Source organism: Hemitrygon akajei, chromosome 7 (assembly GCF_048418815.1).
Source record: "Hemitrygon akajei chromosome 7, sHemAka1.3, whole genome shotgun sequence".
In the NCBI taxonomy this organism is placed as follows: domain Eukaryota; kingdom Metazoa; phylum Chordata; class Chondrichthyes; order Myliobatiformes; family Dasyatidae; genus Hemitrygon; species Hemitrygon akajei.
This window is the reverse complement of record NC_133130.1, coordinates 146,482,492-146,509,011: the sequence shown is the minus strand read 5'-3', so window position 1 is coordinate 146,509,011 and position 26,520 is coordinate 146,482,492. Positions and strand designations below refer to the sequence as shown.

Below are 26,520 nucleotides of genomic sequence, written 5' to 3'. Positions count from 1 at the left end.
TTAGAAATTGTGCAGATAATAACCATCTTTAGTTGCAGCCACTGACTTCTGCAGCTCACTGAGGGACTGTTGGCATCAGCGTAGCCTCTCTTACAAGTGCCATTCTTGCCCAATGACTAAGCTTAGAGGTACAGCCTGACCTAGGCAGGGAGGCTGTGATTTCATATTTTAAAATCGACTTTTTCCACAATGGACCGAAATAAGCTCCGAGGTATGTTCAGTGTTTTTGAGGTGGTCTTGTACCCTTCCTCAGGTTTGCGCTTTAATTGTCTGAGTGCTCGTCTCCATTTTGGTTTAGTCTGTTGAAAATCTATCATACTGTTGGACCTTAGAGACAGGTGGCATTTATTCTTAAGTCATTGAAAACAAGTGATCCTCCAATTTAATACATCAACAAAATGGATGAGTTGTTAAAGTAATATACAGTATGCATCTGAGAAAGCTAGCATATTAATTAACAAAGGGGATGAATAATTCTTCACTCAATTTTGTTTTTTTTTTAAAGTTTTAGTAAATTTTTGGCAGGTTTTGAAAGTTCTTTTGATTTGACATGTTGCAGAATGTTTTGCAGATTAGCTCAAAACCTCCTACTTCACTATATAGTATCTAAATAGATAACTGAGGTAGTAAAATGAGAAATTAATTGTGGAGGCTGAATACTTTTTCAAGGCACTGTATTAGCAATCAAACTGAAGTAAAAAGTTCTATTCCTATGCTCAATATTAAAGACTGAATAAAATCACAAAGGAAAGGGAAGGCACATGTACAGCTTTTTTTTTAAAAAATCGCCCCCCCCCCCCCCCCCAGGGATGATGAATCAAGAATAAGAGGACACAAGTTCCAGGGGAGAGATTTAATAGGGAGCTGAGCAGTGGTCCATGTATGGAATGTACTGCCAGAGGAAGTGGTTGAGGCAGGCACCCTAACAAGGTTTAAAAAGGTACATGGATAGGAAGTTTGGAAGAGAAGAACCAAACATGGGGAGATGGTGCTCGATTAGAATGGGCATCAGAGCAGGGAGTGAAGGTTCTGTTCTCATGCTGCTCGACCATAATTCAATGTAACTGCTGTGGTCACTGGAGCCAGTTTAGATATTTAGCACAAGATCATCTGATTTAGAGGAAGGATTAAGTATGCCATTCAACTACTGAGACATGGATTAGAAGGGCTTGGGGCACTATGCCAACTTGATCTTGGGAAGCGAGGCACAGTTATGTTCACATCCAGGCGTCATTCTCAATGCTTTGGTGGCTTGCGCTCAACCAGTCCCTGTTGCTGCCCAATGCACATAATACCATGACCATGTGGATTTCCCCTGGCTGCACAGGTTTTCCCTCTCATATCCCATAGACATGCTGGTTGGGAGGTTAATTAGTCATTTAAGATGCCCCTGGTGTCCAGTTGAGTAATAGTATCTAGGGAGATTGTAATTATTCTCAATGAATGTCTGATGGTCAGAATGGACTAGATGGGCCAAAAGGCTCCCTTCCATATCTATGATCCGTCAGGCTTTCAGGGAAGCTTGGGACTTGAATACCTTGAATACTTGAATACCAAGGACCGCATTGCAATTCCATGCCTCGCAACAATCCCCAGCACCTCTACCTTGATACCCAATCAGATGCCCAGCCAGAACTATTAAAACCTGAGCGACTTGCCCAAGGTCCATCAGGAACAGGAAGGAGTTGTGCAGCTGCCCACCCAGTGACATTAGGGGCTTTACTGCCAGCAAATGCACCTACCTCATGCAGGTTGCCGTTGTTCTCTGCGTCATTCAGCCAGCGCTGAAGAATCGGCTTCAGCTTGCACATGTTTTTGAAACTCAGCTGCAACGCCTCAAACCTGCAGATAGTGGTCTGACTGAACATCTTGCCTACAACAGAACAGGAAGAGCTTCCAATGGATGTCAAATCAAATCAGAATCAGGCATATTAACTCTGACATGTTATGAAATTAGTTGTTATATGGCAACAGTACAATGCAAGACAATAAAATTACTACAAGTTAAAAAAACAAAACAATATAAGTAAATAGTGGGAGTGTAATCACAAACAGGAGAGGATCTGCAGATGCTGGAAATCCAAGCAACACACACAAAATGCTGGAGGAACTCAGCAGGCCAGGCAGCATTTATGGAAAAGAGTGCAGCCAACGTTTCAGGCGGAGATCATTCAGCAGGACCTCCTGCATTTTGTGTCTTGTTTAGTGAGGTAGTACTCATGGACCATTCAGAGATCTTGAATGTAGAAATGAAGAAGCTGCTGTTAAAACAGAGCTCCTTCACGCTCCCGTACCTCTTCCCTGAGATGGCCCAAAACCACAACAACTCTCCCCCACACCCCACAACACCAAAATCCACATTACAATTACCTCTATCATGGGTTCCCAACCTGGGGTCCATGGACCCCTCAGGTAATGGTAGGGATCGATGGCATAAAAAGGTTGAGAAACCCTTTGAGTCTAGATGCTCTGATGCACCATGACCTTTTCATAATAATATTGTGAATCGGGACTTGGGTCGGCAGATGCACTTGATCTGCAATGGTCCAGAAGCCCAGAACTTCCCTCATCAATCATGCTGCTAATTCACATTACAGAGAAAAATCTTGACCACGATCTTTACATCACTAACGTATGGCATAGAGCAAGCCCCTAAAAAAGAAAAAAACCCACTGCACACAACCACCTCAATGAAACTCCTTTTGAACATTGCCACCCACCCCCACGACCCTTTTATTCCCATAGAACTTTTAATCTGCTTTGCCATTTTCCTTGAATCTTCTGAACTTATTTTCAGGATAAAATTTCCCTTGGCTGTCAAATGCCTTGCTGTAGTTCACCCAGACTACACAAAACTTACCTCATTAATATTGATTGATACCTCAAATAAAACTATTAGGTTGGGTAAATTAACCTTTTGAAATTATCAACTGCCCTCAATTAAATAGTGCCAATCCAAAATCCAATTTTAAGTTATCCTTGAAATATTTTTACATTATTCATCAGCCACTAATTTATTCTGTACTCACTTTGTGCGTTTAAACAATGGAAGATACTAGCATCCTCGTTTTTACTGATCCACACCAATAGCTGTAAAAGTTTAAAAATATGATTGGGAGGAAACGTAGGGTTTGACCTTTTCATTGGAAGAAAATTACCTAGAAAATTTAGACCCAGTATTCCTCCATTGGGCTTATTTTTGACACCTCACCTAATTTCTCAATATCTATAGTTTATATCATTGCTTCCATCTTCTGGGAAGAGATGATGTTCATCAGAATAAAAACACAGCCACCACACAAATTATTGTTTTGGTTTCAAATGGGCTGCAACCTTTCACATTCATGGAGAAAATTTTAAGATCTGCCTGAACGTTAGCTAATAATACTTATACTATGCGCCTCTGCTTTCTCCAGTGTTGAGCTCTTGCCATTCTGTCACAGATTTCCTTTAAAGATTATCCACCACATTTTCTTCTTAAATACATAAGACTCCTCAGGTCCAAGATTTTGCAAATTGGTCTGTCTTTGGCAATACCCTGAATCAAATACTTTGTCTTTTTCGTGACCCTCTCTCACTACTCGGACACCTAGTTACCTACACATACCTGCTTCCAGTCAGGGCTATACAGCAAAGCAGCCATTTAAACCCAACTCATCCATGCCAACCAGGATGCCCATTTACAATACTTCCATTTGTCTGCAATCCTCTAAGCCTTTCCTATCTTAGTACTTCCCTAAATGCCTGCAAGTATTCTACAAACATTTGTAATTACATCTGCTCCTATCACATCCTCTGGCAGCTCATTCCATATAATCTCCCTCTGAAAATCTTGCCCTTCAGATGTCCTTGAAATTGCTTCCCTCTGACCCGAAAACTGTGCTGTCTAGCAGTGGTCTTTTCACCCCCTCACACAAAGACAACCCATGCCTCTCAGTTTTATAAACCTCAGAAAGGTCACCTATCAGCCTCTAATTTCAGGACAAGCCAGGTTTCTCAAACACTATTCCAGGCAATATCCTGGCAACTCTCTTCTGCCCTCTCTCCATTGCTACTACGTCCTTCCATCTGCCAAAGAGAATTGCACACAGTACTCCAGGGCACTGCCTGATCAATGTTTTGCACAGCTAAATCATGATATCAACTCTTGAACTCACAGCTTCATCCACTCAATGCATTCTTCACAAGTCTGTCCACCTGTATCACCACTTTCAGAAAGTTATAAACCTAAAATGAGGTCCCTCTATACATCAACACCAAGGTCCCTGCCATTTACTGCACATGTCCTGATAGCTTTTGATACCCCAAAATGCATTACTCACTTGGCTGGATTAAATTCCATTTACCACTGTTGCGCCCAACATTCCAGATGACATGTCTCCATCCTTTCAGTGATAGAAAGATAAAAATCAGTCCATTTACATTCTCATCCAAGCCACGTGATAAAGTGATCCCAGCTCTTAAAAATTCAGTAATAAAACTCCATTGATCACTGCCTCCATCTACACTTGCTATTACCAAGACAATTTTGGATCCAGTTTGACAACACACGATGGATATTTTGTGCCCTAACCTTGCAAAACAGCCTCCTTACTGGACCTGTCAGAGCTTTGCTAAAGTCCGTGTAAACCAAATTATCTCAGCCAAGGAAATATTTCAAAACATTTCTTGATGGTCTTTATCTTTTGCTACACATCTGCTAATCTAATTGAAATCTTTTATACCCAGATTCATTCCACAAAACATGACCAGTACCACTTTTCTGGGCATGCAAGGTACTGGTCAACAGGTTATCCTATTAAGAATTCTGCACTTTCTATACTCATTCTCTATCACCTCAAATTATGTTAGGCTTCTTCAAAAATAGCCCAATAATCTCAAGCTTCTGGTTATTTGACTATCTCATGACATACAGTAGACCATTTACCCCTACTCTCAGGCTACGTCTACACTACACTGGACATATCCGTAACCAAAGCTTTTTCTCTTCGTCTTTACCCTTCGTCCACACTAAAATGGCGTTTTCCTTCCCCCAAAACTGGAGCTTTTCAGAAACGCACTCCAAAGTGTGTTATTTTTGAAAATGCCGGATTGGCCGGAACAGTGTGGACAGGGTAACCGGAGACTTCTGAAAATGCTGTCAGACAGCAGCGCGCTATTTCATTGTTTTCTTGAACGCAACCTAACAATTTCAGAACAAGACAGCAACGAAACTGACGCCAGAAAAGTTAGAAATGTACTCACCAAATACTTTGACCCATAACTTACTGAATAAATAAGTATACTCACTTTGCTCTGTTTTCTGTCCTTGCTCGTATGAAGGTGGTTTACCTATTTATGCAAGTACTTCTCTGGCAATAGAAGTGCAACAGCCTAATGTAACATTGTATGGAAATACAAGATAATACTGATGCAGACATGTTTTATACACTTAACAAGGTACTTTAACAAGTTCGCTGATGACACGGCCATAGTGGGGTGTGTCAGGAATGGACAGGAGGAGGAGTATAGGAAACTGATACAGGACTTTGTGATATGGTGCAACTCAAACTACCTGCGTCTCAATGTCACCAAGACCAAGGAGATGGTGGTGGACTTTAGGAGATCTAGGCCTCATATGGAGCCAGTGATCATTAATGGAGAATGTGTGGAGCAGGTTAAGACCTACAAGTATCTGGGAGTACAGTTGGACGAGAAGCTAGACTGGACTGCCAACACAGATGCCTTGTGCAGGAAGGCACAGAGTCGACTGTACTTCCTTAGAAGGTTGGCGTCATTCAATGTCTGCAGTGAGATGCTGAAGATGTTCTATAGGTCAGTTGTTGAGAGCGCCCTCTTCTTTGTGGTGGCGTGTTGGGGAGGAAGCATTAAGAGGGACGCCTCACGTCTTAATAAGCTGATAAGGAAGGCGGGCTCTGTCGTGGGCAAAGTACTGGAGAGTTTAACATCGGTAGCTGAGCGAAGGGCGCTGAGTAGGCTACGGTCAATTATGGAAAACCCTGAACATCCTCTACATAGCACCATCCAGAGACAGAGAAGCAGTTTCAGCGACAGGTTACTGTCGATACAATGCTCCTCAGACAGGATGAAGAGGTCAATACTCCCCAATGCCATTAGGCTTTACAATTCAACTGCCAGGACTTAAGAACTTTTTTTTTTAAAGCTATTATTAATGCTTTTTGAGTTAGTGATTTAGATGCATATCATATTATTACTGAGTTAAGTATTGTATGTAATGAGTTTTTGCTACAACAAGTGTATGGGACATTGGAAAAAATGTTGAATTTCCCCATGGGGATGAATAAAGTATCTATCTATCTATCTATTAATGCAAGAGTTAGTCAGCTTTTCAATGTTCATCGTCAGCCGGGTCATTCTGTCCGTGAACTCCCTGTCGGTTGCCTCCGTACGCGCCAGTATTTATTTATTTATTTTTTAACTTTTAAGTTCTCCTGCGCGAAAGCCAACAGCTATCCGTCGTTTTAAGTTTTTCTAGTCTGTAACAACACAAACGCGCACTTTTACGGCGAGATTCGACACCAAACATGTCACTCGTTTTCGGTAGATGTGTCCTGCGCATGCGCAGGAGGAGATTCGCCGAAATCTCTGTTTCAATGTGGATAGGGATATTTTTTTTTTAAATGCATAGTGTGGACGCCTATCGTTTTTACGCGAAACCGGTGTTTTCAAAATTATCTGGTCTAGTGTAGACGTAGCCTCAGTAAGCATCCTTCAGTTTCATACTCCCATTTACAATCCATTCTTTCTAGTGTCCATCAGCTGCCTTCCAACATTCCTGCCACCAGGGATGACCTTAACGTAACCAATTAACTCGCCAACCTGCACAGCTTTGAGATGTAGGAGGAAACCAGAGCACCTGGACGTAAACCCACATGATCACAAGACAGAAAGCAAAGCCCACACAAACAGCAGAGGTCAGGATGGAACCTGGGTCATTGGAGTCAAGAGGAGTCAGTAGCGCCACCTGCTGCCAACTCTACAACTCCAATCTGTTGGTCTTTAGTGCACAACCCATTTTTATGCCTCTGCTCAACTCAGCCTGATTTGTCTGTTTTCCCAGCACATCACCATCCCGCACAACTAATATTTTTAAAGCCACTGCTATACCCATCTAACTTTTGCACAAAAGTCCTTCAATGTTAAGATTCCATTCTAGTTTAACCTATGGTTTTGTGATAGTCATGTTTTACTCCCATATAGTTCAGTACCTTCATTTACAAGACTCCTTACATTAAGGACTAGGCCTGTGTCACTCCTACACCACCTGTTAGAGCAAGTAAATCTGTGGTTTGCTCTCCACTTGGGATTAATAGGTATATCAATCACTTCCAGACTACTAAATCCTGGTTTTTAAAACTTTCATCCAGTTCTATGAATCTACCTACCAACCCCATTCTTTTTCTCCTAAGATGGCACTGGTATGGAGCACTGCTTTTGGCTGCTTAGCCACTCCAAGACCTTTCATCTGGCCCCATAGATGCTGCCTGACCTACTGAGTTCCTGCAGCATTTTGCAAGTGTTACTCTGGATTTCCGGCATCTGCAGAATCTCTGGCATTTGAGAATATAGAACATCTCATTGTTCCTCAAATGTCTTGGCTGATTACCCACTTCCACTACCTCCTTTCCTGCTCTATCCCCGTATCCCTCAACACCTAGCAATCTCTGTTAAATTAATTCAGTGACCAGGGACCCCAAACCTCAGGAGAAGAGAATTCCAAAGGTTCACTATTCTGGGTGAAGAAATTCCTTCATAGTCCTAAACAGCCTGACCTTTCTGCTGAGATCATGGCCTCTAGCTCCAGACTCAGTCCAGGGAAACATCTTCCCTGTTGAACCCCAAAGGAAAGGAAGTTTGAATGAGGTCACCTCATTTGTCTGAAGATTCTAGAATAGACTATGTGCTGGTCAAGGAACAAAGGGAGTATTTGTCAATATGATCTCATTCAAGTACTCTGAAAGAGCTACTGAAATGTGAAATATAAAATCTTGCCATAAACCACACGTGGTAAATTGCCACACTAGCATACTCCCCTTCTATGAATAAACATTTCAGAAAGGGGTTATTAAGCAGATTAAACAAGCTTTAGAACAGGAACCATACAGCTTTGAATCCAAGGAAGAAAATATAGGAAGGACAATTTAGCAAGTATGGATAATTGGTATCTGCTGCATTGTAAGAGTTAGCAATAGAACGGACAACTGCAAATGTCAGGGAGGAACGATGCAGGGCAGATACAACAAACTGATACAATGGAGCAGGCCCTGATTGTCACTAATCAATTGAATATACATTAGTATGGCAACACATTTAACTGCTTCGTCTGAAGAATTCTAAATGACTTTCATCCTCAATTTTGCTGCATACCTTTCCCTCCATTTAAAATTTCAACACTTTTCACCAGAGTGTTACACAGCCAATCAAATGGGTGCAGTTTGGGGCTCTGCACCACCGAGGGTGATGGAAGCTAGACTATTAGGTGTGGACACAGACAACGTTTGAAAGATGGAGGAATTGAAGGCTATGGGGAACTGGAACAGAATTGAAGACAGCATAAATTATTTACCAGGTAGACTCAAGCAGCTTGATGGCACTTCTTAAATGTCCAAAATACAGATTGTTCATTTCCCAACCAACACCAAATAATATCTAGAATACTAGCAGCTCTGGACCGAAAGCAGCAGAGTATTACATTGCACCCACGTCTCACCCAACAGTCTAGCTTTAAACATCTCACCTAAACTATGACCTCATATGGCATTCTGTAGAGAGAACTCAGATACTGCATTTTGCTTCTGAGACAAGAAAGCAGCCCTTCAATCCAGGAAGAGAGCACACAAGTGAACCATGCAGAAAATGCAGCAAGCTGAAATTACTTTGGAAATGCAAAATAAAACTTGAACACAAGTTAGGAGTGGAAATGAAATCCTTAGCTTATGCATTCATTTAATAGGGAAAAGCAATAAAGATAGTGACATAAATGGGCTTAAAGAATTGTCTGAGTAAGGTCAGTGACAGAAAGCAGGGAAGGAACAGCTCAGCTTCGTCATCTCCTGCAAAGTAGGTTCAAGACTTACTACTGCTATATGAAGTTTGTAACTGATTATTCTTACCGCAATGTTCTGGCTTTGCCCACATACGTGCAGATTGATAAATTAAGTGGGCATTGCAAAGCACTTAATTAGACAAGTTGTTGATCCTGGGTGTCGTTGATGGGAAAATGGGAAGGCTGAAATGGAATTAATATAAATGGGGACCTGATGGCCAACTTGGATTCAGTAGGGTAAAGTGTCTTGATTCTACACAGAATGACCATGGGACAAATCACTTCACTGCTGTGATGGCTACCACTATCTTTCAGTTGAAGCTGGAGGATTGACAGAAGAGCAAATAAGTAGAAGGCTCCAAATAACAGGTTTACCAGAATGCTAGATGGAATGTAGAATCAGGAACAGAATAAATCAGGCACAGACAAGCCAAACTCAAATCTGTTTTGGTGGCAAGAAGTATCAGGATTAATATCACTGACACATCAGGAAATTTGTTGTTTTTATAGTAGCACTACAAAGCAACATGAAATAAAAAAGCTGTGAACTAATATATATTATGATTTATATATTATATATTCATAATATACACACATTAAATAGGTAGTGCAAAAAAAGTGTGAGGTACTGGTCATGGGTTCAATGTCAATTCAGAAATCAGATAGCAGGGGAAGAAAATGCTGTTCCTGAAACATTTGAGTGTGCGCCTTTAGGCTCCTGTACCTCCTTCCTGGCGGTAGCAAAGAGAAGAGGGCACATCCTGGCAGATGTGGGTCCTTAATGATGGATGTCTCTTTTTTGAAGCAATCAAATGACTAAAACTTTTATCAATTGATTCAACTATTCTGTATGAACAGGACTGGGTGAAGGGAGCATGCTGTAACCTTTATTTATTATATATTGTGTGAGAACATTTTGCATTTCTCATTTTGAAGTAATCAAGGTCAACTAGGGTAGGGTAGTAGATGTGGTCTACATGGACCAGCAAGACTTTTGATAAGGTTCAGCATGGTGGGCAGCTATGAACCACTAGATTACATGGGTTTCAGGAAGGTCTAATTGGATACAGAACTGGCTTTTCGGCCTGGTGGTCCAGGACTAATGGTGTTCTCCAGGGCTCAGTGCTAGGAAAATTGCAATCATCACTGGGCCAATGCTGGAGAATGTACAAGGCATGGCAAGTTTGCTGATGACACCAAGTTAAGTGCTGTCAACAGTAAAGATGTTTGTCTAGATTTAGACTATAGAAACAGTGATATTATGTTGCAATTGTGCACCATCTTTGTGAGGACATGTTTAGAATATCATTTAGTTTTGATCACCCTGCTACAGGAAATACGTCATTAAGCTTTAAAAGAATTCAGATGTTGCCATGACTCATGTAGAGGTTGGGCAGGCTGTGACCATTAGTTGGGGCACAGGAGAACGAGGGGTGATCTGATGGAGGTGTAGAAAATTATGAGGGGCATAAAGAGAGATTGTGCAGATTTTCCTTCCAAGCCACCCCACCCCCGAGTTTGGGAATCATGAACATGAGGTCATAGGTTCAAGGTGACAGAAGAGATATACTAAGAGTGTGGGTCAGTACAGAGAATGAGCTGCCAGAGGAAGTAATAGGCAAGTACAATAACAACATTTAAAATGTTCTTGGGAGACAGGAACATCTGGGGAAAAGGGCAAAAAGGATAAGGGCCAAACATCGGAAATGGGATTAGCTTAGTCGGGAACCTTGTCAACATGGGTTATTTCTCTACTTCACACTGACAAATTTAAACCAGCATTGAAGCAACTCCAAAATATAAACATTTTTAAAAGCAGACTGTATCCAAATAAAGACAGCTCATCGCATCTGCGGTCCCTCTGAATCACAACAGTACCTCACCTGAAGCATGCCAGAGAGGGGAAAAATAAGGTATCCACAGTCAGCTACAACATTTGATTTAAGGCTCTCTTTGTAGCTCTATTAAAAATTGCTTTTATTACAGACCACTGGGCCATATCCAGTGGTCTCAGCTGTTTGAGATCACATGGTGTGAATCAAATTGGCTGCTGAGATAGTGGGGATTTTGAGACAGTGGGCAAAGTGGCAGCCTTTACATGTATATAGCCTTCTGATACCCAAATAGTGAAAGGCACTGGTGGCCTTACTCAGGAATCAAAGCTACCCATTAAACGTGTTTACCTATCTTTGATCATTAACTGTTCTTCCTCCCATGTTAGTATCCAATTCCTTTCAAAAGTGTTCTGTTCACGTTTTGGACATTCCAACAACACACTGCATCAAAAATGTCATTGCCCATGAACTGAAATCTGCCCATTTTTTTATAAACAATTCAGAGTGAGCATCACTATCGAGGTCAGTATTTATTGTCCACTGAATCGAAGTTCATGAGCCACCTTTACTGTATGTCGTCTAGTGAAGGTGTCCCTAGAGTTGAGGAAAGTATTCCAGGATTTAGTCCCAGCAAAATATTTCCAAGGCAGAACAGTGTGTAACTGGATGTTCTGGTGTAACCTGGTGCTCAAGACCTGATGCCCTTGGTCTTCTAACTGGTGGGAGGGCATGACATGAAGGTGTGTACAGTAGCCTATACAAGTAACTGCAATGCACTTTATAGATGGCACACAAGGCATTGACTGTGCATTAGCAGTCAAGGGAATCAACGTTTCAGGTGGTAGACACTGTGCTGCTTTGTTCCAAATGGTGTCAAGTATGACAATTGATAAATCTTCCTCACCCAGTAAAATGCATTATTCAATCACACTCCCAACTTGTGCCCTGTAGATGGTGTCAGGACATGAGACACTGCAGAATCCACAGCCTCTGCCCTGTGCTAGTAGCCATGGCCTTGGCCACTGTTCTAACAAGACTGCTTGATGCCACATTCATAACTGCTTGATAGCACAGCAGTTACTCACCTTGGAACACGCCCTTTAGTTTGTGTCTGGACCAAGACTGATCAGATCTAGAATAGAATAGTCCTTCCAAAAATGTAAATTAGGCTGCATTGATCTTAGTATTGCTGGTGACACCTTCTATCATGTTATTGATAATTGAGAGCAAACAGAGTAGAAATTAGAATGGAGTCATCTTGGAGCAGCTTGACTTTCGTCCTACTGGACATCTAGTCCTACACCCTTGGCCATATCTAATGGTCTCATCCATTTCTTGAGATCACTGTGTGTGAATCAAGTTAGCTGCTGAGATAGTGGGGATCTCAGAGGGAAGATTAAATGGGTTGATTATTTGACAACTTCCAACACTGGTGCAAAAATTTTAGCCTCACCTTAGTCACTCACATTGCATAATCCTTTATTCTGGGGCATAATCCTGGCCCTGGTATTGTTGAGGCAGGAAATGCTTTTGGAAGCTCCTGTTAGTTGTTTCATTGCCCACCATTGGTCGTGTCCAACTGTGGTTGAACTGCAAGGCTTCAATCTGATCTAGTGACTGCGAGATCATTGTCCATTACATGCTGCTTAGCACACTGCATTTCACTGGGTAGGCACCACGTTCGTAGCCATGCCTGATGCTGCTCCCAGCATGCTGAACTGTGTTTCTCATTGGTTTGGCCAAATATATGCCAGGCTACAATGTTACCATGTGGTACACATTTTTGATGCTGATGGTCCATAGTGCCTCACCATTGTCCAGTTTTGAGCTTTTAGATTTGCTCAAGGGCATGCCTCATTTAAAATGTCTACTGCCACACACGTAGAGTTTCCTCTGTCTGGACATGATGTGTCTCTAAAGGACTATGCAATGTTCATTTGTCATGGACAGATGCACCTACTGTACAAAAAGTGGTGAGGAAAGGTCATGCTGGTTCAATCACTGCCTGCAATAGTTTAAATGTGATATCAGTGTTCTTCAGACAGTGGTGTTACAAAGCGGACAGTGAAGTCCCCAGCAGGAACACATCAAGCACTCGCGTCACTTTCAGTGTTTCTTCTATGCGTTGTTAGAGGAGCACTAATTCACCAGGTGAAGGTTTGTCATAATCAAATGTGCCCACATCTGCCCTGGTGGTATGAAAGTTCATGGTCTGGATCCAATGTCAACAATTCAATGGATTATCACCCCAGCTATTATTGTTTTTTTTTTAAAAAAGCACACATGGTGGAATAGGATGCCCTCAGGGATGCTGATGAAGAACTCTTGTGAACAGGGACATTTGCAGAATTATACAATACAGGTGTGCGTCACTTAACGTCCATTTGGACAACAGCCGATCGCACGTACATCCATAGTCCTGAGTGGAGAACATGATGTAGTGGACGTAAACAATCTCGTGTATTGCACATTTTGAGTGTAGTAGCATTATCTGTTTAATTTTCTTTTGTATTACCGTAAAGTGCATCATAACTTCCAAATGCAGCAAAACCACTCCTAGTAATAACAGCAGCAAGAGTCAAAGTATATAATAGTGTTCGCACAACATCCAAATCACATAACATCCGATTTCGCAGAACGTATCACGGATGTTAAGCGACACATATTGTACAAGGTTGCTTCTCGATACGTGGGACAGTTAATTTATAATAGAAACTGATCCCCAGGCGTTGGAAGGAAATCGACTCTCCCCATGGGTTTTATTCTGTTTGAACAATGATTGTGATGCAGAGGAATTGAGCCATTTCAGAAGGCAGAACTATGAAGTCATCACTGCAGATCCTTCAGTGGAGGACATTAGTGAACTAGAAGCCGTTTTAAACAATCCAGTGGTTTGTCATTCTTATCAAGACTATTCTCTTAATTATTTCAGATTAAAACAGATTTTACAACTACCATGTAGGATTTTTGATGGTATAGTTATCCTAGGCATATACTAGTCTCATAATTTAACCAGTTACACCAGACACCTACAGTGACAAATATACCAAAAAGGAACATTGAAGCTCTCTTTTCATGCAAAGATTAAGACAAATGCCTCAAACAGAACTTGATTTCCAACTGTACAGAATTGGAATAGGTGAGGGATGAAAAATCCTCCATGTTGCTTGATGCCCTGTTATCCCCAAGCAGATATCTGTAGAGTCAGTGAAGCATGTTTAAAGACAACATGCAACTCTTTCTAGTGTCCTGCTAACCCATTTTTAATATGCTACACTGATTGGCAATCTCCCAATGTCTTCAGTTTAAATCCCTTTTGCAAGCTTTCCCCATCATTGTAATTGTTGCCAAGTGTACATCTTGCACTCAGCTCCCCTTTCTTGCAGCATATCATTTTTAATGCAACTCTCAGGTAATTGTTGGCCATGGACTAATTGGCTTGGCTCAAAATAAAGGCAGACAAGCCTGCAAGGGAAGACTATCATCCAATCAAAACCTTTGTGGCTTCTGAAGGATGAGACCCACAAATTGCACCCAGCATTTACACAGTTCATCCATCCAACCCATCAAAGGCACCATCATCTCAGAATTTGAAAAGATCTGTACTGCACAAGAAAACCAATTTCAATCCTTTAGCTTTAATGCAAACAACAAAGAATTTTAACATCTTGAACACTTAAATGAAAAGCCCCATTCTGGTACAAGATGAAGTTTGCTAAACAAATCGCTTTGCATTTAAGGAGCTTAAGGGTTGTTTTGTCTGAGATCTCTAGGTCAAGAGAAAGACCGCAATATATTGTGGCCACTAGCAAAACAGGTCCAAATTTGATGCACAACATTAAAGCCAGTGATATTCTTTTGAGGGAAAAGAATCACAGCACCTCTAGATATGATTGGCCACATTGGACACCATGAAAACATGACAACATGAGCCTGGAGCAGAGAAGAGTACCCAGACAGTGGAAGACATCCTGTATTGTCCCGGTACCGAAGAAACCACAACCAAAGGAGTTGAATGACTTCAGACCTGTTGCCTTGACGTCGCACGTGATGAAGACCATGGAGCGGCTGATAATACAGAATCTGAGGCCACAAACCAGGCACGCCCAGGATCCTCTTCAGTTTGCATATAAGGAGAAGGTGGGAGTGGAGGATGCTATCACGTATTTGCTGCACAAATCACTCTCTCACCTAGAGGGGGTCAGTTGTGCTGTGAGGATTACATTCCTTGACTTCTCTAGTGCCTTTAACACCATCCAGCCCAAGATCTTAAGGCACAAACTAACGGAGATGGGAGTAGACCCTCACATGGTGGATTGGATAGTGGACTACTTGACAGATAAGACCTCAGTATGTGCGGTTGGGAGACTGTAGGTCTGACACAGTGGTCAGCAGCACAGGGGCGCCGCAGGGAACCGTACTCTCTCCGGTCCTGTTCACCCTGTACACATCAGACTTCCAATATAACTCAGAGTCCTGCCATGTGCAGAAGTTCGCTGATGACACGGCCATAGTGGGGTGTGTCAGGAATGGACAGGAGGAGGAGTATAGGAAACTGATACAGGACTTTGTGATATGGTGCAACTCAAACTACCTGCGTCTCAATATCACCAAGACCAAGGAGATAGTGGTGGACTTTAGGAGATCTAGGCCCCATATGGAGCCAGTGATCATTAATGGAGAACGTGTGGAGCAGGTTAAGACCTACAAGTATCTGGGAGTACAGTTAGACGAGAAGCTTGACTGGACTGCCAACACAGATGCCTTGTGCAGGAAGGCACAGAGTCGAATGTACTTCCTAAGAAGGTTGGCGTCATTCAATGTCTGTAGTGAGATGCTGAAGATGTTCTTTAGGTCAGTTGTGGAGAGCGCCCTCTTCTTTGTGGTGGCGTGTTGGGGAGGAAGCATTAAGAAGAGGGACGCCTCACGTCTTAATAAGCTGGTAAGGAAGGCGGGCTCTGTCGTGGGCAAAGTACTGGAGAGTTTAACATCGGTAGCTGAGCGAAGGGCGCTGAGTAGGCTACGGTCAATTATGGATAACTCTGAACATCCTCTACATAGCACCATCCAGAGACAGAGAAGCAGTTTCAGTGACAGGTTACTATCGATGCAATGCTCCTCAGACAGGATGAAGAGGTCAATACTCCCCAATGCCATTAGGCTTTACAATTCTACCGCCAGGACTTAAGAACTTTTTAAAAGCTATTATTAATGCTTTTTGAGATAGTGATTTAGATGCATATCATATTTTTTACTGAGTTAAGTATTGTATGTAATTAGTTTTGCTACAACAAGTGTATGGGACATTGGAAAAAAAAGTTGAATTTCCCCATGGGGATGAATAAAGTATCTATCTATCTATCAAATGAGGGAGTAGGGATTTACAGTAGGTAGAATGTTAGGAATGTGAGTGGAAGGGGAAGCGTTTTCTGTTTTATAATTAAACCAGTGATCATTACAATGAAGGTCAGTGAGTGGCCAGGAACTTTAAAAGAATGCGAACAGCCAGTTCTGAATTACCTTATTTACAGGATGATGGCATAGAGTGCATTGCAATTGGCAAGCCTGAAGAAAATACACAATTATTGCAAAAGCAGATGGACAAGCACTGGAGACTGTTGATCTGATGAAAATGATGTAGGCAACTGGTAGCGGGGTCATGAGGAATTGCCAAGTGTTGGACCCAGCCAACTACTTTGGAATTACACTGACGGACTCCGCCTTCCGGTTACGGACATGTAAGACTGTCGCTTCTTGTCCGCCTTTAATCTCTCCCTTTTCCAATTTAAACTTTGAAATTTCAATTTTAATCAGTCGGATCAGTTATAATTATGGCTACTCTCTGAAGCGCCAAAAGAAATCCGGACCCAGGCAACGGAAAGTCCAAGAAAACAGAAGAATTCTCGGAGGAACCCCCCTGGGTAAAGAGACTAGAATCTCAAATCAGCAATATCGGCATTAAGATAACTCAACTAAAAGAGAAATTCGAAGGAAAAGTCAACTCTTTGAGCCTTAATCTTAAAGAAGTTAGTCGAAATACTGCTGACCTTTCTTCTCGCTCGGAAAAAGCCCAACAACGGATCGTTAACCTCGAAGCTCGATCACGTTGGAATAATATTCAAATTGTCGGATTAAAAGAGAAATCAGAATTGGTCAACACACTGGATTATTTTGCAAAAATTTTTTCAGTCTTTATTTCCGGAGGTTTGTTTACAGCCTTCAGATATCGAAATGGCTCACAGAATCGGCACTTTAAAATCTTTGGATCAAGGTAAAAACAGACATATTGTTGTACATTTTCTTCGTTTTAGAGACAAAAACCGTATTATTAAGTTTGCGAGGGGAAAAAAGTCTTTTTCATTATCAGAATTCAAACATTCGTTTTTTTTTTGAAGACTTTCCACATGAAATTGTTAAGAAGCATGCTGAATTTGCAACTGCAATGAAATTAGCATATAAAAAGCTCTTCCCACTACTTCAATACCCAGCAAAATTAATGCTCTTTGTTTAAAAAGTCTGGTTTTCATATTTTTGCTGATCCAATCGAAGCATTGGGTTTTATTAATTCTTTACCCGACGCATCCGATGACGAATCTGAAGCTTGAATGATGTATAACGGCTTGATTGTCTCGCGGTGTAAAGAGTGATGAAATTGGAAGATTTGATGGTTACAGAAGTCTTTACCTTAAAATACATTTTTATCTCTGAAAAACTGGTTTGGATGGCTTCAATTTCTGAAGACAGAGGGAGAACTGTTGAAAACTGTAATAAGTTTGATCCATTTAGAATTTTTTTTGCAGCATTTAAATGAATCATATTTTTGTATTGAATGGTTTTGTAAAGATTTTCTTTAAAATTATTTGGATTTCTCCAACAATTTAAAGATGGCGATCATGTTTCTTCTGTGCAAATATTTCAAGAATTGCTTTGAATTGCTTTCCTTATCTAATGTTATGAAGGTTACTTTCAATTGAAGGTCATTTTGTTTTACAAGAAAAACACTTTCCTTCCAAGTTAATTATATTGAGATACATGACGACTGTAATGAAATTTATGTTTGGTAGAGGGAGACAGATTTTTTTTCCTCTTTTTTGACTTAGGTAGGCGGAGTTTGTATTTGCATCTATGCTTTTCTTGGGGCTTGCGTCGATTGACATCGACTTGTTTCTGGGCTTTGTAGTTTGGGTGGGATTTTTTTTTTCTTTTTTCCCCCCCATTATGGAATCCTGGAGCATACATCAATTATTTTTATTGTTGTTCATCTCCACCATTTTTGACTACCTTATCCTGACATGCGTCTATTGTTTTTAGATACAAAGTTCCATGATGATATCTAAACAGCTAAATGTTTTAACTTGGAATGTTCGCAGTTGGAATCATCCTATTAAGTGTAAGAAAACATTTAAAGTTATTAACCAATTCCAGCCTGATATAATCTTTGCACATCAGGTTATGTGATAAAAATCAATTTTTTAGATTTTAGAAGGGTCCTCAGTTTCATGCAAATTCCCAGAGTAAAACTGGAGGTGTTTCTATTTTTATTGATTCTAATATTCCTTTTATTCAGGAGGATATTATAGCTGATATTAATGGTAGATTTTTGATTGTTAAAGGAATAATTTGTAATAGGAAAATCGTTTTGGTTAATATTTATGAACCAAATGTTGATGATCCTTCATTTTTTAAAACTGTTTTTGCTCTATTACCTGATTTAAATGAATATGTTATTAATGGGTGGTGATCTTAATACTTGTCTAAATCCTTTACTGGATAAGTCATCATCCAAATATCAACTTCCTAATCATTCTGCATCACTTATTAATTCCTTTTTAATTGATTACGGTTTAACTGAGATCTGGAGGCATATGCACCCTAGAGATAGGGAATACTCCTTTTTTTCCACATGTTCTTAATAAATATTCAAGGGTCAGCTATAAAATAGTAGATTCGACTTTTATTCAATGTTCAGAAATGTGAGTATGATGCGATTGCTATTTCTGATCATGCTCCTTTAAACTTAATATTTGAACTGAAAGATGTTGTTTCTACCAGAACATTTATTACAAAGTGCAGAATTTGTTGAGTTTATCGAAGCTCAGATAAGAGTTTTTTTCTCTTTAATAATATAGGAAACGTCTCTAAGTTAGTAACTTGGGATACATTAAAAGCTTATCTACCCGGTCAAATTATTTCGCATATAGCTAAACTGAAGAAACAAACAAGATTGGAATTAGATAAAATCTCTAAACAAATTAAAGAATTAGATAACTTCAATGTAATCTCTCCAAATGTTGTTTCATTTAAAAGAGTAGAATTACAATCACAATTTATTACTAACATATCCTATTGAAGGATATTTGCTTAAAAATTGAAAAGTCAATTTTATATCTTTGGGGATAAAAATAATAAACTCTTAGCTTCTCAATTAAGAGCAGCCAGAGCTAAAAGACAAATCTTAAAAATTCGTAAAAACAATGGAGATATAGTAAGTAATCATGAGGACGTTAATAATAGATTTAGATATTTAGATATTAGATAGATATATCTAAATTTTTATTCTGATCTTTATAGATCTCAATTTCCTGCAGATTCCTCTAAAATGAAGGCTTTTCTACATAAGATTAAATTTCCACAGATTTCTCTTGAAGATCAACAAATGCTTGATGCTCCAATTACCGAGCATGAAATTCACAAAGCGATTTTATCAATGCAATCAGGTAAAGCTCCTGGACTTGATGGTTATTCAGTGGGATTTTACAAAAAATTTGAAAGGTTACTTTCCCCGTATCTTTTGGAAATATTTCATGAATCCTTTGAGAAGGGCAATTTACCTTCTTTTTATGAAGCATCTATTTCCTTAATTCTTAAAAAAAGATAAAGATCCTGTTGAATACTCATCATATAGACCTAGTTCGTTATTAAATGTGGACGCAAAAATTCTCTCTAAAATAATGGCTAATCGCTTGGAAAATATTTTAATTAAAATCATTTCTATGGATCAAACAGGCTTTATTAAAGGCCGTTATTCTTTCTCTAACATCCAGAGATTGATGAAAATTATATATTCTTCATTATCTAAACAACCTCAATGTGTTTTCTCTCTCGATACAGAAAAGGCATTTGATAGAGTTGAGTGGCCATATTTGTTTAAAGTATTAGAAAAATTTGTTTAAAGTATTAGAAAAATTTGTTTAAAGTATTAGAAAAATTTGTTTAAAGTATTAGAAAAATTTGTTTAAAGTATTAGAAAAATTTGTTTAAAGTATTAGAAAAATTTGTTTAAAGTATTAGAAAAATTTGGTTTTGGTAATTTTAATAGATGGATTCAAATGATTTATAAGAACCCTATTGCCACGGTTATTACTAATAATTGCAGGTCTTTTTTCTCACTTTCTCGTGGCACTTGACAAGGATGTCCATTAAGTCCTTTATTATTTAATCTTGTATTGGAGCCTTTAGCTACAACATTACGTGACGCAAAAAATATTCATGGTATCTCTATGAATGGAACCATACATAAGATTTCTCTTTATGCAGATGATCTTTTGGTTTTTATCTCAAATCTTGAGGAATCAATTACTAGCCTTTTGGAAACACTTAGAAAGATTTTGGAAAATTTTCAGAATATAAACTTAACGAATAAAAGTGAATTGTTTCCATTAAATGTTAGTATATACAATGACACTCCTTTTAGAATTGTTAATACATTTAGATATGTAGGTATTATAATTACTAAAAAATTTAAAGATCTCTATAAAACGAATATAGTTCCTTTAATGGACTTCTTGAAACAACTATTTTCTAGATGGAATCCACTTACTCTTTCTTTAATAGGTCGTATTCATGCTGTGAAAAATGATGATTTTACCTAGATTTTTATACATTATTCTTTTTAACTAAAAAAAATTTCAATCAAATTGACTCTTATTTCTTCTTTTATTTGGAACAATAAGAGACCAAGAATTAATAAGTATCATTTACAAAAATCTAAAAAAGATGGTGGACTTGCACTTCCTAATTTAAGACTATTACTGGGCTGTGAATATTAGACAATTATGTTTTTGGTTATATTGGCTTGATAAGAACCAAAAACCATTATGGGTTGATTTGGAATTAAAAGCTGTTAAACAATTTCATTTAACTTCAACTTTAGGAGCTCCATTACCTTTACAGCTCTCTAAAATTCCAAATTTAAATCTCTATCCAGTTATTAAACAATCCCTACGGATTCAGGTTCAGTTTTGTAATTTTTTTAAAATTTTAAACAATTTAAGTTATCTAGTTTTTTTTATATCGAAACTTCTCATTTAAACCTTCAACAACTGACCCCATTTTTCTTCTATGGAAAAATAAAGGAATTCATTTTACAGATTTATTTTGTGATGGTTGATTGATGACTTTTGAGGAGTTAATTAACAAATATTCTCCCGCTCATATACATTTTCTGCAATATTTTCAGGTTATACTTTTTTTTAAAATAACATTTAACCAAGTTTCCGTATTTTCAAGAATCTGATTTGTTGGATACCATTTTGAAATTGAATCCCTTAGTGAAAGGTTCCATTAGTAGAATTTATAATTTATTTTTGTTACAAAAAGAGAACCTATCACTAAAAATTAAACAAGATTGGGAGAGAGAACTTAATATGACCTTTGTTAATGAAAATTGGCTTCGAGTTTTGAAAAAAGTAAATTCTTCTTCTGTATGTGCCAACCATTATTTAATTCAATTTAAAATTGTACACCGTTATTACCTAACAAAGGAGAGACTATCTAAAATATTTCCTAGTATAGGTAACTATTGCGATAGATGTAAAACTGAAGTAGCTACTTTGTCACACATGTTCTGGTCATGTTCTGCATTAAATTGTTCTGGAAATCTTTATTTTCGACAATCTCTAAAGCTTTGAAAATTAATTTACAACCCAATAGATTGACTGTTCTATTTGGAATAGTTCTGCATCATATTCAGGGTATCTCATTTTCAGATCAACATGTAATCGCATTTGTTACACTACTGGCAAGAAGGGCTATCTTATTAAAACAGAAAGATATTTCTTCCCCTACATTAATTGAATGGTTTTCTCAAGTGATGTTATGTCTTAGTTTGGAAAAAATTAGAAGTAGAATTTTTGATCCTCGATTTGACTTTGAGAGAAGATGGAGTTCTTTTGCCAAATATTATCATTTAATTTGAATTAAGTTGTATGGTATCCTTCCAATTTTTTTTATATAAATATGAAATGGTGGTTGATGACTTTTTAAAATATATTTAGATGATGGTCAAATTCCGGGTGGTTGATTCCTAATGGGTGTTTTTTTTTGTCGTAAGTGGGTTGATTTTTCCTAGTTAGATGGGGTCTTTTTTTTTCCTTTTTCCTATATATAAATTTTTTCCCCATTTTTATATTTTAAGATCCTTTTTTCCTTCAGCTTTAATTGTATACATATTAATCTGTGGAAGTTTTGTATCATTTTATAGCTGTTGAAGATTATATATCAATAAAAAGATTCTAAAAATAAAAAATGGAATTACACTAACAACAACATTTAGAAAGGGAAGGGGATCTGAGTGCAAGATGTAGACTCGGAAGTGATTACAGAGACAAGGAAAACCTGTAAAAGGATTCAAGTTACTGACCTTGGGAGACTAGGAAGCTATAGTAAGAACTGGGCTAAGTGGGACACTCTTAAAAAGGATATAAATGGTAGAATGTGAAGTAATGAGCCCAAAAGCCTTGATGTTTGCTACACCACAGCATTGTGTTCTAAGTTTAATTAAATTAACCTTCCCTAATCAACATAGCTTCAAAACTGAGTGAGAATTGCAGCAGCAGCATCTTAAATAACCAATATTTCCTCAAGAATAGCAATCCACATGATCCCAGTTCCAATCAGTCACTATCCCAAATTAAAACTGGAGATGCAATACACAGTATATTTCAATTATCAGCTCAGGAAGATAGCTCAACAACTTGTTCCATACTGGCTTTATTAGCAAGATACAGTACACCATTAATATGATTATAGAACTAAATGGCTTAAACATCAATTGAACAACTTTCCTGAAGGGAAGAATTTGGTGCTTGCCTATTCACCTACCATAGAGGTTCCCCAAAGCCATTCCAACATCAGCCTGAGTAAAGCCAAGTGTGATCCTCTTGTGCTTCAGTTCTTTGGCAAACTGCTCCATTTTCTCTTTGGTGGGATATTCCTTAAAGCACAATCAGTGAAAAATCAAAACACTACAGATGCTGAAAAGCTGAAATAAAAATAGGAAATGCCACAAATATCTAGTTTAGGCAGCATCTACGAGGAGAAAAGTTAACATTTCAGTTTGCTCTCCACAGATGCAACCTGACCAAACACTTCAGCATTATTTTGTATTAGAGAATAAAGCAGCAGGTTAAAAATTCAGAACTATTTTGAAGTTACACAAGTGGAAGGAAGGAAGCAAAACACCACATTATTCAAGATAATAACTTGCCTTAGGATCAAGCTGCTGTAGAACCACATAACAATTACAGCATGGAAAGAGGCCATCTCAGCCCTTCTAGTCCATGCTGAACACTTACACTCACCTGGTGCCACCTACCTGCACTCAGCCCATAACCCTCCATTCCTTTCCTGTCCATATACCTATCCATTTTTTTTTAAATGACAAAATCGAACCTGCCTCTACCACTTCTACTGGAAGCTCAGTCCACACAGCTACCACTCTGAGTAAAGAAGCTCCCCCTCATGTTAATCCTAAACTTTTGCCCCCTAACTCTCAACTCATGTCCTCTTGTTTGAATCTCCCCTACTCACAATGGAAAAAGCCTATCCACGTCAACTCTATCTATCCCCCTCATGATTTCAAATACCTCTATCAAGTCCCCCCTCAACCTTCTACGCTCTAAAGACCTAACTTGTTCAACCTTTCCCTGTAACTTAGGTGCTGAAACCCAGGTAACATTCTAGTAAATCTCCTCTGTACTCACTATTTTGTTGACATCTTTCCTATAATTCAGTGACCAGAACTGTACACAATACTCCAAATTTGGCCTCACCAATGCCTTGTACAATTTTAACATTACATCCCAAATCCTATACTCTATGCTGATCTATAAAGGCCATTTATAAAGAACATTCGACAAAGTTTAAAATTTTCGTTTAAAAATTAGTTTACAACCACAGAACAAGAACCACAGAAAATAAAACTTTTTGCACCATCAACACTGATCACTGCCCATTAAACCAAATACTAGATGCCATAAAGTACAAAATCAAATGAACAAATAACTGTAGAAACCAATACTGTAACTGACAATGCAGCATAAAATAGATACAGGGAGAGACCAATCCACTCTAACCGCCTATTCCACCATTTTATAAAGGTAGCTGATTCTGCTCAAACCCATGCACCTGGGCCCTTCCTTCCAATATCCAGGAAGCCAACATCCGAATTCCTAAAGCAGTCTCTGGGGCGGAGGATTCCAAAGATTCACTACTTCAAGGAGTTGGGTTGTGGGAGGAGGAAGGAAGAGAAGAGGGAAGAGATTTTCCCTTCTACAATACAACCCAAAGGCAACAAACCGGAAAGCCAGGTCAGCTTTACGCGCTCTGCAAAGATCCTGATATAACCCTGGATCATTTAACGCATTCCTCAAAACCCCTGGTGAAAGTGAAATCAAACTGCTTGTAGACTTCTGCTACATAACCTCTCAATCACTCAACCCATCGCATCAGGGCGCTTGTCTAGCTCTATAAACACAGTATCAGGTTCCACATTTTGTTTCGTAATTCCCCCATGTACAGTATATGAATGATCTGAGTGGCATAAAAACAAATGCTTTTCATTGCCTTGATGCATGTGACAATAAAATATTTAGGCAGAGAGTGGAAAGGAACAAGAACCCTCCGAATTAGAAAGTTAGTTACAAGGTTTACTGCAAGGTACCTCCTCGCTGTCGCTAGACTGTCCGTCCTCGCTGGTGGACCCCGTGTTTGGAGATGTGGGCTGGCCGGTATCTCCCTGAAGCGTAGGGCTTGGGTATATCTGCGGGGGCGACGGGAAGCTTCCGAAACCGGGGTAAGAAGACTGTCCGGAACCCCCGGCCGGGGACGAGTTGGAAGTGGCGACAGGCTGCCAGAAGCCGGCGCCGCTCCATCTGTGGCCGTAGGAAGGGTTCGGAGAGTTGTACCTCGCCTCCTGTGGGAAGATGGTGCTCTCCTTCTCCGTCTTGATCTCGGACCGGTTGAGGAGGGCCGAGGTGCCAGCCAGCGGCGCTGGCGTGGGGTGCTGCCTCTGCGGCCAGTGTCCGGCTCCGGTCGCCTCGGCTGGAGGCAACTGGTACCAATAGCTGGAGTGCGACATTGCCGCCGGTTCCCCCGTCGCCGTCGCCTCACAGTACCCGTATTCACTCTTCCGAGGTGGGAAAGGAAACAGATACTGGGCCGAAATGCCGTTGTAACTGGACTTGTAAAATTGCCCTCCCACATCCTGCAGAACCCCAGTGGGGAAAGGCAACAGTCCGGCTCTGTCCGGGGACTGAGCCGTCCCGCTCAGGTTGGGACCTTGCCCAGGACTAATTGGCCGGCCAGACATCCCTCCAACGCACAATCACTCACAGCACTCCCACAAGACCCATCATTAAAATGGTCATCCCAGCACTACAACATTCAACTCATTGACCTGAGTCAGCAACCTGATTGGGTCGGTGTGTTAAGTGAAGCCCTTCTTATTGGTGCTGGGGGTTGGTGAGGGTGCGTGAAGAGACCGAGGTGTAAATGAACTTGATGACTTGAGCGTGCGTTCTGATTGACGGTCAGCCCGGGTCCTGAGCTCCCGCATGCAACAAGATTCAATAAATGATCCAAATTTGAACGTCGCCAATGACTCCCCCCACCCCCACCAGGGACTTCAAAAAAGAGCAAATAGTTTGAACCCATTAACAATATTGTAAATTTAACGTGGGCAATTCGTCATAAACACGCCCAAAGCATTGGGTGAGGAATTATAACACACATCGCTTTTCCCAGCGACCTGCAGGATCTTTATAGTATTCATTGGGACTCATCTTTTTCCAGCGAAGTGTAAGATCTTTATGGAATCAATTGGGAATCACTTTTTCGAGCGACATGTAAGACCTTTTGGGGAATTATTTGGGAATCACTTTTTTTGCCAGAGACATGCAAGATCTTTTGTGATTTTATCTGTTTAATAATAACATTTATAGAGCACTTCTCAGAGAAACGATAAAGTGTTTTACAGTGGGATAAAATTCAAACGGAAATAAAAGACAAGATGTTAGGTAAGGGATGTTATTCCTTTGCTTCAGTTTTGGAGTAGTCTGATCTGAAAATCCTTACGCCTTATCAGGATGTTACTCCTTGTAGCCTCCACGGGGACCAAAGATCTTTCTCTGGATATAGTAAATAGATGATAGTATTGTGGTGATTTATTTATTGGCTGCATGTCAGCAGGAACAGTGGGACAGAAACCTGCAGCGTCTCAAGGACAATGAATGAAAGGCGCCGCTTGGCCATTGTGTGCGATTCCATCTCTGAGGTGGCGTTAATCCGCGGTTCTGTATCTGAGAAAAGAATGGGAACTCCCGGTGTTTCACTTCCGAA

The 26,520-nt window shown here is 39.7% G+C and overlaps 1 protein-coding gene across 1 annotated transcript in view; it reads right to left on the bottom strand.

Moving 5' to 3' along the window:
- LOC140730086 (POU domain, class 5, transcription factor 3-like) overlaps nucleotides 1-25,492 on the bottom strand; it is a 32,008-nt gene extending 6,516 nt beyond the window's left edge. Inside the window, exons 1-3 of the mRNA XM_073050222.1 lie at nucleotides 24,845-25,492; nucleotides 23,005-23,116; nucleotides 1,743-1,873 (exon numbers count right to left, since the gene is read on the bottom strand). Of these exons, the coding sequence (XP_072906323.1) occupies nucleotides 1,743-1,873; nucleotides 23,005-23,116; nucleotides 24,845-25,492 (891 nt within the window). The remainder of the gene's footprint in view (nucleotides 1-1,742; nucleotides 1,874-23,004; nucleotides 23,117-24,844) is intronic.
- Between the last annotated feature and the right edge of the window lie 1,028 nt (nucleotides 25,493-26,520).